At 34.1% G+C, this 15,254-nt stretch overlaps 1 protein-coding gene across 1 annotated transcript in view; it reads left to right on the top strand.

Moving 5' to 3' along the window:
- Positions 1-15,254, top strand: part of LOC138307409 (uncharacterized) — a 130,186-nt gene that overhangs the window by 44,956 nt on the left and 69,976 nt on the right. The window contains exon 3 of the mRNA XM_069248149.1: positions 8,785-8,978. Within this exon, the coding sequence (XP_069104250.1) occupies positions 8,785-8,978 (194 nt within the window). The remainder of the gene's footprint in view (positions 1-8,784; positions 8,979-15,254) is intronic.

Raw genomic sequence — 15,254 nt, forward strand, 5'->3', positions numbered from 1 at the left:
TCACAAATATATAATATTTTGTCTTACTTGTACAACAAGTTATCTATCAATTCGTTATTTATCTATCGCAAAAAAGCCAATAAGGAAGATTTCTAACAGCCGGTCGCTGGGTGATGGCAGACCCAAAAGGGACCTATTTTCGTCAGGGGGAATGTTTCGTTTAAATACGAATATTGAGATTATTCCAAATAAACGATGAAACAGGAGCTTGTGATGTCGTGTTATTGCTGAACATTTCTAGATACATCGATTTTTAATCTTTAAAGCTATTGGTCATTGAAAGTGGCAAAAATTTCGAGTAAATTGAATCGCCAAAATAATTTGTAATAACCCAAAATCTCGGCTATGAATCACATGATCAGACACGTGACTTCCGGTACTTTGTTGACATACTGCTGATCAGTGCACATGGACAGTCAAACGCTTACGGTAGGGTTTTAAAGTTTCATTTAAAATGGACTTAAGAAAATTCCTTCGTTTTGGGGTATAATGCTATATCGTTTTTTTTTATAAAATCATTTGGTTAGAGCACACAATCTTTTAAGCATGACAAATCTTCCTTGATCAAATCTGCTATGGCAGGTGACACTCTTTATGAAATCACGCGATAGTTCATGAGATATAAGCAAAATTGTAAACATGACGAAAACAGGTCCCTGACGAATTAAGGGCACTTGGCCATATGTAAAAACAATATCAAACATTCTTTTAAACCTATGGTTGTAATACCAGTTTTATCCAATGCATTATGCTAATGTAATCTGAAATTGCCTTACATGGTTACTCATGCAAAAGATCATCACCACGTCAACAAATAGTCAACGTTGTTTTCAGAAACTAGACTAGTTGTTCTAAAAAGTAGGGCAAACAGGCGTTAAAATAACATTCAATTTTCATGTATGGAAAATTGACTTGCAATAGCGGTTTTAAAAATATTTTTCAAAATGGCAAGATACCATTATTATAAAATTGTAACAAAAACGTCGAAGTATGAGAGAAAAATACTCTTTAATATCTGGTTTTGAAGAATAGCAATATTCTCCCTTCGGGACTACAAAATGGTTTATAACCCGCGACAAGCCTCGGGTTTTACAACATTTTGTATCCCGCGGGTAGAATATTCCTTTCAGTCATTTTCACATATGAGATAGTCTCGTACTATTTCAGGTCTGAAAATTGGTACGCCAATCCAGATTAACAGCGGGAATGACCTTGAAGTAATGGAGGGCAATGATATAAGGAGACAATATATGAAATAGCATTTGTCAAGAGCGTGTGTTGAAACTATTCCTTGCTCGCTCTATTTTAAATGTTGGCTACCTAATACACTGTACATTAAGAAGACAACGATGTGCAATGTATGGAACATAATATAATCAATCCGTAAACCATACCTTTGATCCCGTTATTTATAGGTGCCCGGTTGTACAACATCGAAATCCCGCCCAGATAGACGTCGTAATGTTGAAGTAAGAATATATATGAAGAGTAAATCGGGTAGCTAATTAACGCCAGAGGCATGATGAGAAGGATAATGATAATAATGACGAGTACAACGTAGACGATGATGATGAAACTCAATGTATTCATTAATTCATTTCTTCATTCATGCCTTCATTTATTCATTCATTCGCCTATGTCTTTCTTTTTCCGATATTTGAAGAGGTACAATGAATATTACATGTCAGTTGCCGATGGCAATACAGCGGGAAATCCCTGGTACCCACTTTTCCCCACCAAAGCATATACTGTTCCTCTAAATGATATTTTATATGCTGACATTTAAGTTTTATTTTCATACTTTATTTTTCACCTATTTTCTCTTTAAAACGGAAATGACTAGTTTAAATGTAAATATAATTGGTAATCACATTTTTGACATGCATTGGTGTGTAACATACATTGGATGTTCTAGCACACCTAGCTTAAATATAACGTCGTTTACGATGCACCAATTGACGTGTCGCTCACAAAATAATGACGGAACAATCAAATATCTACTCGCAAGGACATATGACTCTGTAATATGCAAATGCCAAAATAGCTGTAACGCTATACAAAGAAAAGAGCAGCAATCTTTGGTTACCTCTCCTGTCGATAGTGCATATATGTCAGAAATTGAAAATAAGATTAAGTAATCTCTCCTGAATAATTTAGGTCCTGGACCACGAGTATATATCTTATTCCGAAATTAGATTTATTGCCAAGTCTCCTGACGGTATATTGTTTTTTGACTAATTTGTCAAATTCGCTATATTCCCTCCCTTATTGACGATTCGATGGATAAAAATCACAGAGTCACCATAAAAAATGCATATACAATTATTGACGGAAATAAAGTTGACATGACAGTAATTACATTTTAGACGCTTTATTCGCTGTCAATACGATTAGAGATAATTTGGTTATCATATAAATGTACCGAGGTGATGGTCGCGTGCGCTCTACAGAGAAATTCCGTTCGATTTATGAGGAACCATAACTCAAGACAAGGGAAATCATTCGAAAGTTTTTTTTTTAAATAATTTAATTTTATTGTTAAGCTTGGCTTTAGATACAAACGTTGAACAAGGCATATGTATACCTTTGACAAGGTGACTGCCATTTTGCTTTTAATCATCTACTCGGAAACACGAAAAACCGTCTTTTTTTTACTGTTTTTTAATCGCGCCTTTTCATTAACGGTTTTTTTTTCGTGTTATTGTGACCTAACCGAAAACCCGTCAAACGGCAGGTCTTCGCCAGGTAGAATTAAGTGACAACCCGTCGGAAGGCTTATTTTCCTCCTTGCAAATCAAGAGAAGTGTTACGTGGCGAAAAAACGGTGTTTGTCGAACAGTCGAATAAAAAGCATTTTTTTAAAAAAGTTTCCACAATGGCGCCTTTTGTATTAATGTACTCGCCTTTTTGCGTAAAGTTAATGATTATATATTGTTTTACCTGTCATTTTTATATGAAAATTGATGCCTTTTGTGAAATAATAGTGACTCGATTATGCTTTAATAGGACCCGGGAACAGTAAATAGGCATTTAAAAAAAACATTAATATACATATATGTCATTTCTGGAACATAAAACATAGCAACTGATATGGACCGATCTTCACATTTATTTAAACTGTGGTCGCATTCCCTTAGAGACAATGAAAAATTCTGCTTAGATTTGTCAGAGGGATCTTACACGAAATGGAAACATGATTTAAAATATGGTATATACAACAATGGAGAGTCGTTAAAAATAACTAGCTACAAGTATCTGATATGTAGTGAACACAGAACGCATAGGTGAACATTAATATGGAACTGCCTATACTGCACACAAATTTTCCTTCGCGTGCGATTTACTTTGAATTCACGATCCGAGTGAATTCACGAATTAACATGATTTCAATCAATAGAAAATTCCGTGCAATTTTCAAATACGCGAATTAGAACTTGTTTTGAAATGGAAATTGCGTTATTTAATAGCCGAGAAAGAAAGTTTGTTAACAGTAATAAATTTATTGTTTCCATTGTTCTTCTATACTAACCTTTTTCTTTGTTTTCTATAAGTGGGTAAATGGAGAACACACTGTGTAGTCGTTCAAAAGTAAACATACGCATTAGAGCGTTTCAGTGGTCTGTCTGCGGTCACCTTTATCCCTCTTATGTCATCTTAACCACGTATTGTCCTCGTCAGACAAGACACGTGCATGGCAGGACGGTGTAATTTGATGACGTCAGTAATGGACACATGTCTTTATGACGTACATCACGTATGAGTCTGTCTCGTCCTTTGACGAATCTGTTTGTGATAGTGATGTATAACAAGGGTGTACAGTGTCACTCAGTTATATAAATGGCTAGTAATATCGGTTATTCCATGCAGACGAAGATTGGAAAGAAAATTTAAAGGAAATGACAACTGACTGATGCTGATATATTTTGTCCCATTACATTTTTAACGAAAATTTTCATTCAAACTCATTCTATTCTTTCGAATGTTTATTGTTGCAGATGGTAAGCTTCGTATAGTAAGCATACCAGCTGCAACAATAAGTAATATGCAGTGCACATATGAAAATGTGAATACTGTTAATATGTTTTTTTTTTTTTTTTTTTTTTTTTTATCTGTCCTTGAACTAACTTTATATTTTTCTGAATAATGAACATATCTTGAATGCCCAAGTATTTTCAGTAAACATTTACTTTGTTAAGGGTTCTGCTCTATCTTCTTTCTAACACATATCAATGGCCAAATATACAAGGTATTCACATTCGTTCAATTTATTCATATTTCATATGGTTACCATGGTAACTAAAGCAGTTCCAATGTTAAAATACTACAATTACAGCTGTATCAATAATGTAAAAGATATTTCTAATACTGTATTGCATTTTATTTGATGTAAAAATAATCAATATTCAGGCAAAAAGGTCAGGACATCTTAACCACTCGACCGGCGCAGCTTCCCAATGTAAAAAGAGAAACAACTTAACATGGAGCATGCTTCTAGTATACAATGCTACAAATAAAATCATCCAAATACGTAATTGCATGGCCTGCTATAGTTTTGTTGGGTTGGATTGTTAATGAGGATCAGAGACTTATTCCTCATGCCAAAGTCTGGTACGGCAACTATAGCCTAATTCATTTACAGCAGTGCAACGGCGAATTACATTCACTTAACGTCCATTTACTAATGTACTGTCTGCAATTTAATATATTTTAAACCACCTTTTTACATATTTCTGCCATAATGAGACTCTGTGGCGAGACTTTGCGACGAGACTTCAGACTATATTCCATAAAGCAGCTTTATACCATTATCTAAATATGATTATTGGAAATAATAATGTGTTTACAGCCTATTTGTCGACGTTCTCTTCCTGCAGGTTAGAATTTGAAATTCTGAAATTTGCTGCAGAAATAATGATCGCGGCCATTTTAGTGCATACTATATTAATTTTAAAACAAATTCTATATTTAGATTAACTTAATTTTGTTGTTTTCGACGATACGACGCTCTATGAAAATGTTAAAAGTGCTCAACGCGTTTCACTACTCAAAATTTTGAATTATTCAAAGTTATTTGGCATCAAATAATGTCTGATAATATCTACGCCAAACGCCAGTATAAAAGAGATGAATAAACTAGAAATGTTGAGAGAATGCGTCTATGGTTAAATGGCATAGATCGATTACAGGGCACCGTGAAACTTTGGAATAATCATAATAAAAAAGTAGACTCAGTAAAAACTTCCTTTCTAAAATATTGCATATAAATTGTTATTTATATGTAGCTTTGAATAAAAAAATAGTAAAGAAGTTCAAAAACAACAAAATCATTGATTCAAATTTAAACCTGATGTTTCATATATTTCAAAAGATCATGCTGCTTCACTTGTTTAAAATAATAAAGCTGAAACAAATTTGTCTTTGAGCAGTCAGGCTTTCTCATACAGACTTATCATTTTTTTTTGTTTTTTGTTTTTTATCGTAAGAATATCCATGTATATACGTACTAAAATGGTCTCCTTTTGCATTTCATTCCCTTTTCCTTTCATGACCTTTACAAGAATGATCGATTCAATCCTAAAGAAATTAAATCTGTTTAACACCCCAGAGACTAACAGCTCTTGATCTATTGCGACCTTTAGTCCGTGAAATGTGTGAGGTACTGATTAGTATAAGAAATTAACTTAACAAAGATGTAAATAGTCAATCTACAGAACCAACAAGAACACTCCATGTGCAAGAGACAGTTCATACAAAGGATGCAATTTGTCAATGTTTCCTTGTAAAGCACTCGAGATGGGAGATTCGTTTTATATGTATAATGGATAAAGATTAGAAAGGATAAGGGGTTAAGATAGAAGAGGTAAGTGAGCCATGAATTGTAGAAGATGGAATTTGGATGGAGTAAAGATGGATGCTTTCTTTTCGGCAATTAAGACATTATTTAGTAATTATCTTAAGTTACTGATTTGTATTCGGAAAGGTCGGCCCTCTAGTGTTATTTCAACTGTGTTTTCATCCTTTTCCTGTTGATTATGCATTGGTAACCTATCGATATCCAATCCAATCGTTTTGAGTCCATTGAAAACGATACCCCAAGAATATACAATCATAAGGTATAACCTATAGACATTCCCTGTAACTTTCGGTCGAACATGATAACTGAAGCAATCATCTGTGTCCCCTTTCTTCCATAAAATGAGGTACATAATGACGTGCGGTTTTGCTTAACTTGATTGATAATAATTATATTATAGAATGTTTGACACAAAAGCAATATTCAAACATTCAAACAATTTACCGCTTCCAAAAATCTGCATAACATATCAACAGTTAAACACGACATTATAAACCCGATTTGATGCCTAGATTACGCATACCGATGATTAAGTACACCACAATAAAATTTTTGACCTGATTCATCATAGCACAAACAGATAAAATGTTGATTTATAAGATATTTTAAGTGATGATATAATGCTGTTCGAACAGACTGAAATTTCACATCCCACCATACAACGCCTCGTACCATGCAGAGATGCTGTTTGCTGCCTGCAAATCTTTTCTGCCTGCAAATCTCGTGGTTTTTTAAATATAGATATAAAATAATTTTTTATTTAAATTGAGACAGAATAATCTTTGTCACCAAAAGTCATATGTATAAGAGGTTTGCATGAAGAAAACTGGAGACATAAAATATTTCTTCCTCGTAATTTTTTCTCAAAGAAGAGCCATTTAACGTTGCATGCATATGAAATTGCATCCTCGCATACCAAGACACGTTTGATTTTCTGTTAATTAAGAAAGAAAATATAAGAAAAAGGACTTTTAATCAATTTGATTGATTTTCAACTAATCAATACATAATAATAAAGATAATTAAAACTAATTCAAAAATATCATTAAGTCTCGTCAAAATGTTAACAAACAGTGAATTGACCTCCCCTTCTCACTCGAAAAGGATTCTGACATTATCGTAATTTCACGTATTTATGACTACCCAGTTATATGTAATAAAAAAACCATGTTGACACTGAAACCTTTTAAACAGAATGTGCGTATCTTTGCAAACCCTTAATTTCCGTAACATTTTCTCGAACATTTTTGTTGCAAAGTTCAATTCAATCTGTATATTTTTTCTGTACATTGATATCTTTTGCATAGTGTTGTAATAACTGATTGATGTAACTCAAACTTGCCAAGTTCCTAAATATGACGGTTGAGTAAAAAATAACATGTCACCTGATAACGAAATTTCTATTTCTGTCCTATAGGGGACATACCTAACCTAGCCGGATATCTTATTTCGTTACGTGAAGTTACATTGTGCAGCGATACTGAATTAGTGAGTTTGATTAAGCTTATATCTCGAGTTTAAGAATCTTCGGCATACACACCTTGTTGGCGCCATTGGATTCATCAATCGCGACGTTTTATCACAGATTAAAGTCTAGAACAGCCATTTTGGAATTTGCGGACGACGGCATTCAGACTAGCCTTAATCCTCAAGAGGAAATCTTTATCATTGGCGGGGATAACGTTCAATTTGTTCGCCTATTTACCTTTTTAATCCCGTTTTGTTTTCGTTTTGTTTTTTCGCTGTATCGAATTCTTTACGATCTAATTAGAATGTAACATTTTATTTCTGCTGATCAGCTGTATAAGGTTTAATTTGTTGTCTTCAGTCGTGATTGAAATCGACTGGTCTTCACTTCATTGGTGTCAATTTCATTGTTCGAGTAGATCTTAGGATAGGGATATGTACTTTAAGGGTACATGATTGGTTTTATCATTTTGGAAATTAAATCGGTATATGATACACTTCATTAATCTGGTTAAGACAGATTTTGTTTCTAGGAATCTGTTAACTAGAAGTTTTGCCATCTTGTTCTAGTGACCTTGGTTCTCTCTTCTTTATTTGCAATGCGTGATTTATATCAAATTAAAACGAGTTCGCATTCAATTTCTAAATCTCGTATTGACATGGCAGTTAAGAACCAGTGGCATTGAAATCAGATATGTCTATCTTAGCTCTTACCTTATATGTCAGGTGAAAAACATAACACAACATAAAATAGTAGGTTAGAAATCATATTTGTCATTGTCCCAGGTAAAGTCATATTCCAAGGAAATTCAATACTTATATCAGTAGAGTATTTTAGAAAATCGGGAAGGGTCTGTTGTATATTTGAATAAACATAATGCATTCGATACAGGTGAATAGAGTTGGGTCTGTCAGTGCTTGGAAAAGTATTATTTTTGAGAAAAATAATAGATTTAGATGTAATTGATAAGACTCCTTTCGCTTCCTAATTCAGAATCGCAGCAATTTACATTTTACTGCAACTATATTATGTATGTAACTTTTCTAAACGCAATTGGCGTTCATCATGCTTTAAAATGTCATCCGCTTATCATGACGTCATTATTATTATGATGTCACATTTGTCGTGCCAGCGATCACGAAAGATGGCTATTCAAGGAACTTTTTCTATCCTTGACAATAATAATTCGTCTATTTATTGTATATGCATTTTCCCGCAAAATTGCAAACAAATATTAGTATAAGCATTGAATTGCATTTAGTTGGCTGCTATTGGAGCAAAAATGTCTGTCAATGGGACAACGGCAAATTCAACATGAAGCACTAGCGCGCTTTATTAAATTTGTCGCTGACCAATTGACATTCATACGCCCATAATTGCCAACCTAATGTAGTTAAAAGCTTACATATTACTCATTCTATTTATTTTACATCATCCTCAAATTTCATTTTCTATTTTGCAGCATGGCGTTTGGCGTTCAAGGCAGTGCACAACAAACCAAGCGGATTATACCAGGATTTGTTTTCACTTTATGAGGCAGACGACACACTTCATGCGAATGACCTTAGTGCAGTCAAGGACTTCAGGGCAACTAGCAAACCCTACAAGTCGTCTTTATTGGACGACTGGACAAAGAAAAAGATCAGCGTTCAGGCGGTAAGTACAAATACTAATTACTCTTGATCAATTTATTTCATTACCAATACATTTTTGCGTATATAGTGGACGAATGGAAGTCGTAAAAAGAAAGCAACGGGAAATATATTCAGACGCAAACAGAATATTACATAATACGACGGCAACATTAAATCACAATGATAAATACGTTTGTACATAAAATCAACTCTGCTATGCTTTGGGTTGCTGCAAAATAATTTTATCAACATTTCTGATTCTGAAAAGTAGAATTTCAAACTTTCCCCACTAAATTTGGAAGAATAAAGCGGGGCGACAACTACCGTGATAAATCGACTTCGAAGAAAATGCACAATACATACGGAACGCATTAAAGGAACATACAAAAATATCTAAGAACGTCGTCATTATATAGGTGTGGTTTTATTATCTGAAGGAATACGCCTGTTGTTGAAGTTTGGAAACAACTAAGATTTTGTTTACGACATTATCGAACAAACACAACTCCGTAATGGATATAAATAAGCCGAAACCACCTGTCTATTATATTAAACGTAGGGTTTTCTGAGGAGCGTCAGCGCCGACGACAGTACAATATTTCACACAGTAGGAGGTTTGAGGCCTATATCCGTCTTAATCACTGCCCTCTTTCGTGTTAGAAAGTTCACTGTTCTCTTGTGTTGATATTGGACAGCATCACTTTCCATATAATATGGGCAATCTATCATGAAGTCTATTGAGAGGATAGTTTGAAAGAAGTTTACATTTACTTAATGCAGGAACAAATACTACCTTTTTAAGGTTTAAACCATTTGGTTTTAAACTCTTTAATTCGTCGGTTTAACCAGTGATTTAGATGTCCATAATTTGCATATTTCCTTGGAGATAGGTGTTGCCTATAGATAAGTCCTATTACAATTAGTTATTGAAATAACTTTTTATTGAGATTGAAATTGATCCATGAGACATGTATACAATATACATACTGTATAACGATTTAAATTTGCGGGGTCAATATTTCGCGGTCCCTATGAGGGACATATTCTTGGAGGTTAATTTTGAGGTTGACCGATTCCTGGTATTCTTTGAACTACTGTATCTTGCTAACTTAGGAACTCTATAAATTTCTTGATTTCCGAATGATTCGATGGTGTTTAGAGTTAACGGATTGTAGTGAAAAACAAATAAAGAAAAAATAAACCATCCGCGAAATATTATACATACAGTATATAATATATATATTAAAGTACATAAGGATGTTATTTGCTGATGTTAGATACTGGCTGGCCGAATTTCGATTGTATTTGGATAATTTGGAAAAAGTGCTATGTCTACATTGTAGGTTTCCCGACGCAAAGTAACTCTTCCTTGTAGAACCTTGCAACTAATACGTAAATCTTAATCCAGTTTGGCATTGATTTTGTGTTATCGCCGACGACTTCAGTTCAATTCCAATACCGGCCAGAACAGATAAAGAGTTTTACTACATAAACATTTATTAGACCAATCGAAACAAAAGATATATAGTTCTGTGTTCTTTAGACATAGCAAATAAATTAGACCCAATACGGAAACGTACTTTTGTTCTGGAGCAAAACATGTTTTCCGGAAACTTCTTGCCCTTGTCTGACTTCATTATTACACGTATCCTTCCGTGTCGCTGTCTATGACGTGCACCCCCGTGTGTGTTAATGGTTACTGTGGTTCATGTCACTCCCCATAAACTAATTTCAATTGGGATTTACCACATCACGACATCGTAACAATAGTTTTTTTTTGGTTGAATGTTTATAGCTTCTTGCACAAGGCAGTATTTAAAGTTATATGTGCCAAATTTTTCATACTCATGAATCAAGAAGATCTTGTAATATTTTATTCGCCATTCAAAATTACCAGCATTTTGAGATTCACAATACTTACAATATATAATAGTTGAAATGGATTTTAGCAGTACTGCCAAAAATCATTTTATTTACATCTACAGTGCAGTCATTCTGATTAAAATACAGATTCTTATAAACACTCCGTTCAATAGAGGATCTGACAACATCCCATTAGGGGTCATGTTCGGATGACCTTTCGGATGTACTTTAGATCAAATTAGTTTTCTACACATTACTACGTGAATTGATAGTGCCATTTCGTCCCAGTATACATAAACATTTAGCTTTGTTGTTGACTTTGAGCGAGATGACTACGTGCAGAAAATAATTCGGACAGCTTTTTCAAACTATTTCGTTCCCAGTCAAGATTCTGGCAGTGGCCTTTTCCAAAGGTCATCTTGACGTGACCCCTAATGGGATGTTGTCAGATCCTCTTATCAAACGTAGTGATAATAAGGATCTGTATTTTAATCAGATTGCAGTGCAGTGGAATGAGAAAACACGGTCGGACCATGAAGTCAAGTTGTGGTCTACAATTTAATTTCATTATCGTAGCATAACTCTACCATCGAGTTATTTTAGGTCGAGTTAACTTGTATATCGACCAGTCGAGTTTTAACATGACTAGTTGATATCATTATGTCGATAAATCTATGTCGAGATCTATGAAAGCCGGTCGCAATAATATAACTAAACTTTCCAAGATTATCATGTCATTAACTTATAAGGTGGCAGTGTACAGTACATTTGAAAATAAAATCAGCAAAATAAAGTGCAGGCTTTTATAATGTACACACAGCTTTTTAACCTTAAATACCATCTATATAAAAGTGTATATATTTTTAATCTGCACAACATTTGCAATTGTTATGCAGAGTTCATTTTTGGACAGGTCTGCTTTTTGCGGTTTTGTGAGCCTGTAAAAACCATGGTAACCAAATTTGGTTTTTTGAAAAAATGTAAAAAATTGGGATTTTCAACCCAAAATTACACCCCCTCTAGGAGAATTCTTTTCTTGAACACAGTTTAAAACCAAGCATCGCTGCCGTGATAGCGGAACTGAGCCTAATTCGACATAGGTATATCATGAAACTTTTGAGCAATCTTACCTCGTACCCCGGCTATCAATTTCTGCTGCTTTAGTCTTGAGTTTTTCCATCTAAGACACACATTCGGATACCCTCTAAACCATTAATCTCGAACCCATTTTGGGGAATTTCTTTATGCAAATGTAAAACCTGTATATAATTCTCTAGATTTAATTCACCAATTTTAGGACATATACATTTAAAAAAAATGTTTATGCATATAATAAAACAGGGGCTTTCTGCTTAATACAAATCTCACCCATGGTCATTCGGTCTTACTGTACACTGCTACCTAAGTCGCACTATAACTCGTCTATCTCTAGTGGATGTTATATTATCCCAGTGATCGTTATACACGTACTGATCCATCAAACTCAAATTACCGTAACGCAACTCAAAATAACACGATGGCAGAATGTGTCACCATACATTTTATATTTTCAATATACTAGTATATCCATTTCTCATATTATTTGACAAGTTTTGAATAATAATCCATCGATTCAAGGACACTAGACTACAAAGTATGACTGTAATTTGGTAGGCTGAAAATACCAAATATCCGGATCTACCAAATCATAACAAATATGACTATTGGCTAGAACATATTGGTATAATGTCTGTATGGTCTGTGGTATATACAGATGCACGGAATCTGATTCATCCTTATGAAACAGTGCATGGGGAATTATACTTCTATCAAGCGACAAAATATCATACCATACCACAGTATGATGACTTATTAGATTATCTTTAGGACTATACATGTAATTATCCATGCACATTGCAAGAATAATGTGTATCAGTATATCTCATTCATTTGCACTCAAACCAGACCCACTTTCATCAAATGATATTGGTCCTATATAAATATGTTTTGTATACTTTATGCATGTCATACATTGTGTACAAAGCTTGTCTCACTTGGAATTGTGACGTAACTGGACCATATGGATCACGTTCTTGGTGAAGAATCTCTTTAAATAATTCATTCATAAGCTGAAAACATCAGTGTGAGTTTGAGGCTTATAGCCTTCATATAATAAAACACAACCAAATTATGTGTTAATATTGAAACGTTCGCTGTTTTATTGGACAGCGTCACTTGGGCAATCGACCATGAGGTCAATATACACGATAGAAGAAATTTAAAATGTAGATAACCTCGCATGTTTTTTTTTAAGTTTACGCTTTCTAGAAGCTTTAGTTTAGTTTTCCAAAATGGCATCAGAGAGCGAGGATATTGTATGTTTACGCATTCATTATAACATTATAACTGCGTTTTCATATTTACTCTGTAAAGTTTGGTACATGCATATTGTAGTGCATTCCATCGTCGTATCTGTCAACGATTCGGCCACGGGGCATTATGGTGATTCACTCGTACGTGAAAATGCACCCTGCCAAGCTGTCCTCAATGAGTGCTATATGAACAGGGATCAGAGACTTTCCAATCGCAGACTACATTATTTCCGATACTCTGTGCAAATAACAGTAATGAATTGATAGAAAAGCATCCTTTTATATAATTATCTACTCGATCATATACCATGTTTAATACTGAAAACCAACTCTTTTTGTCCCTGATTTATTTTTGCGATTTTTACGATCCACGCGTGTTTTACTGCCATCCGCGTAACAGTTCCGATACCAAGACATGGGTGCAAGGTTCCATTATTAAGGGGAGGTAATAAGGAATAAATGATTGCAAGGTGTCAAGTCATTATTTATAGAACTATACTATTATATCATTATAGTTGATTTGTGATCTTTAAATTCGTCGCCACACCCAAAAAAGTACGTGAGCAGCAATTATCGATAAAACGGTTACAGTAATATTAATACTTTGGGGATTATTTTTTGCAATTTACAGCATGTTTAAAACATCAATATTTTTATTACCGTTCTATCTGATTAGTCACTCCGCTTCAATTGTCAAGAGAAGACTGTAAGAACATATAAAACGCGCCTGCCACAGTCTAAAATAAAGTAACTTCATATACCTAAGTGGGGCACAATATTGAATGCATACAGATGTGTCAAAAACAGCAGGGATCAATTTGTAAAATTAGTTTATATACGGCCTTGGGCTGCCGGGACTTGGTGTCAATAGTGTCAGCACGATGCAGTCTGCGATGAAAACTGAACTTTACTTCATAAATAATAGTTCACATATGGTTTCAATAACTTTCATACCCAATTACTTGTGCACACGTCAATTTACAGTCAAATGGTATTCAGAAACGAAAATGATTTTTTTTCTGTCGTTAGAGCGTAGATGTGGTGTTGGGGCGTCCTTCGTAGCACGCCCCTAGTTGCCTGGGTAACTCGAACTTGAATGTCTGGTGAACTTTCATCCTATGTTGTCCAATCGTTTTTATCAAATTAATTACACAAAAAAAATATAATAAATAAATAGATAAATAAATAAATCAAAAATAAAGACGAAGTGGAATGGACCTTTATTTGATTTTCAGGGTAAGCTATATACATTTATGTATGTTTATATAAATGTTTTATGTTTCTTTTTTTACTTTTGATATTTGTTTCGGAAACGTATGTACGTAATAGGCTTTTAAGTGTACAGTTATATGTAATATGTAACAAAGAATTCGAAACACACAGTCGATCATGTTAGTATCCGTGGTAAATTATAGTCACTCGCTACGCTCACTATCACCGTCCTATGTAAAGAGTGATAATAAAGGCGAGGCATGATGGGATACGGATAGGAAGCAGATGGTAAATGATAATGAAAACATAAATGTAACACATATCCATAAGAACAGATAAGAGATTATAAAAAATATATAAACAAAAGATAATCACCTCTAGGGCGTGGCATAATATCTCTTTTCAAAATTGATAAAAATAAAAACAAATATGACACATAGCCAGAACAGATGTATGAAATGAAAATATGTTATCAAAAGATATTCCCATCTAGGGTTATGGCGTAATGTCTATATTTAAAGTTGATAAAAACATTTCAAATATGCTATTTTTGTATTGGTATTTGGATATTTTGATGTTCGTTTCATAATGCATTATTCCCAACAAAAATGAATTGTATTTGAAAAAAAACCCACTTGATGTATAAGAATTAAGATATCACAACGAAAGACTTTTTTATCATTTTTAGTTGGGGGCGGGGATGATGGGTTGGGTGGAGTGATTATGTGGAAGGGAGGCGTAATTGTGCGGGTAGAGATTAATGTTACCGTAACAACCATAAGATATTAAGATGTATTTCACGGGCACATCTTCCCTGATAGAAGATTAGCACAAAAATGCAGAGAGCAAGGTGATAGAACTGTCGTAGACAT

This window comes from Argopecten irradians, chromosome 14 (assembly GCF_041381155.1).
Source record: "Argopecten irradians isolate NY chromosome 14, Ai_NY, whole genome shotgun sequence".
NCBI classification, from domain to species: domain Eukaryota; kingdom Metazoa; phylum Mollusca; class Bivalvia; order Pectinida; family Pectinidae; genus Argopecten; species Argopecten irradians.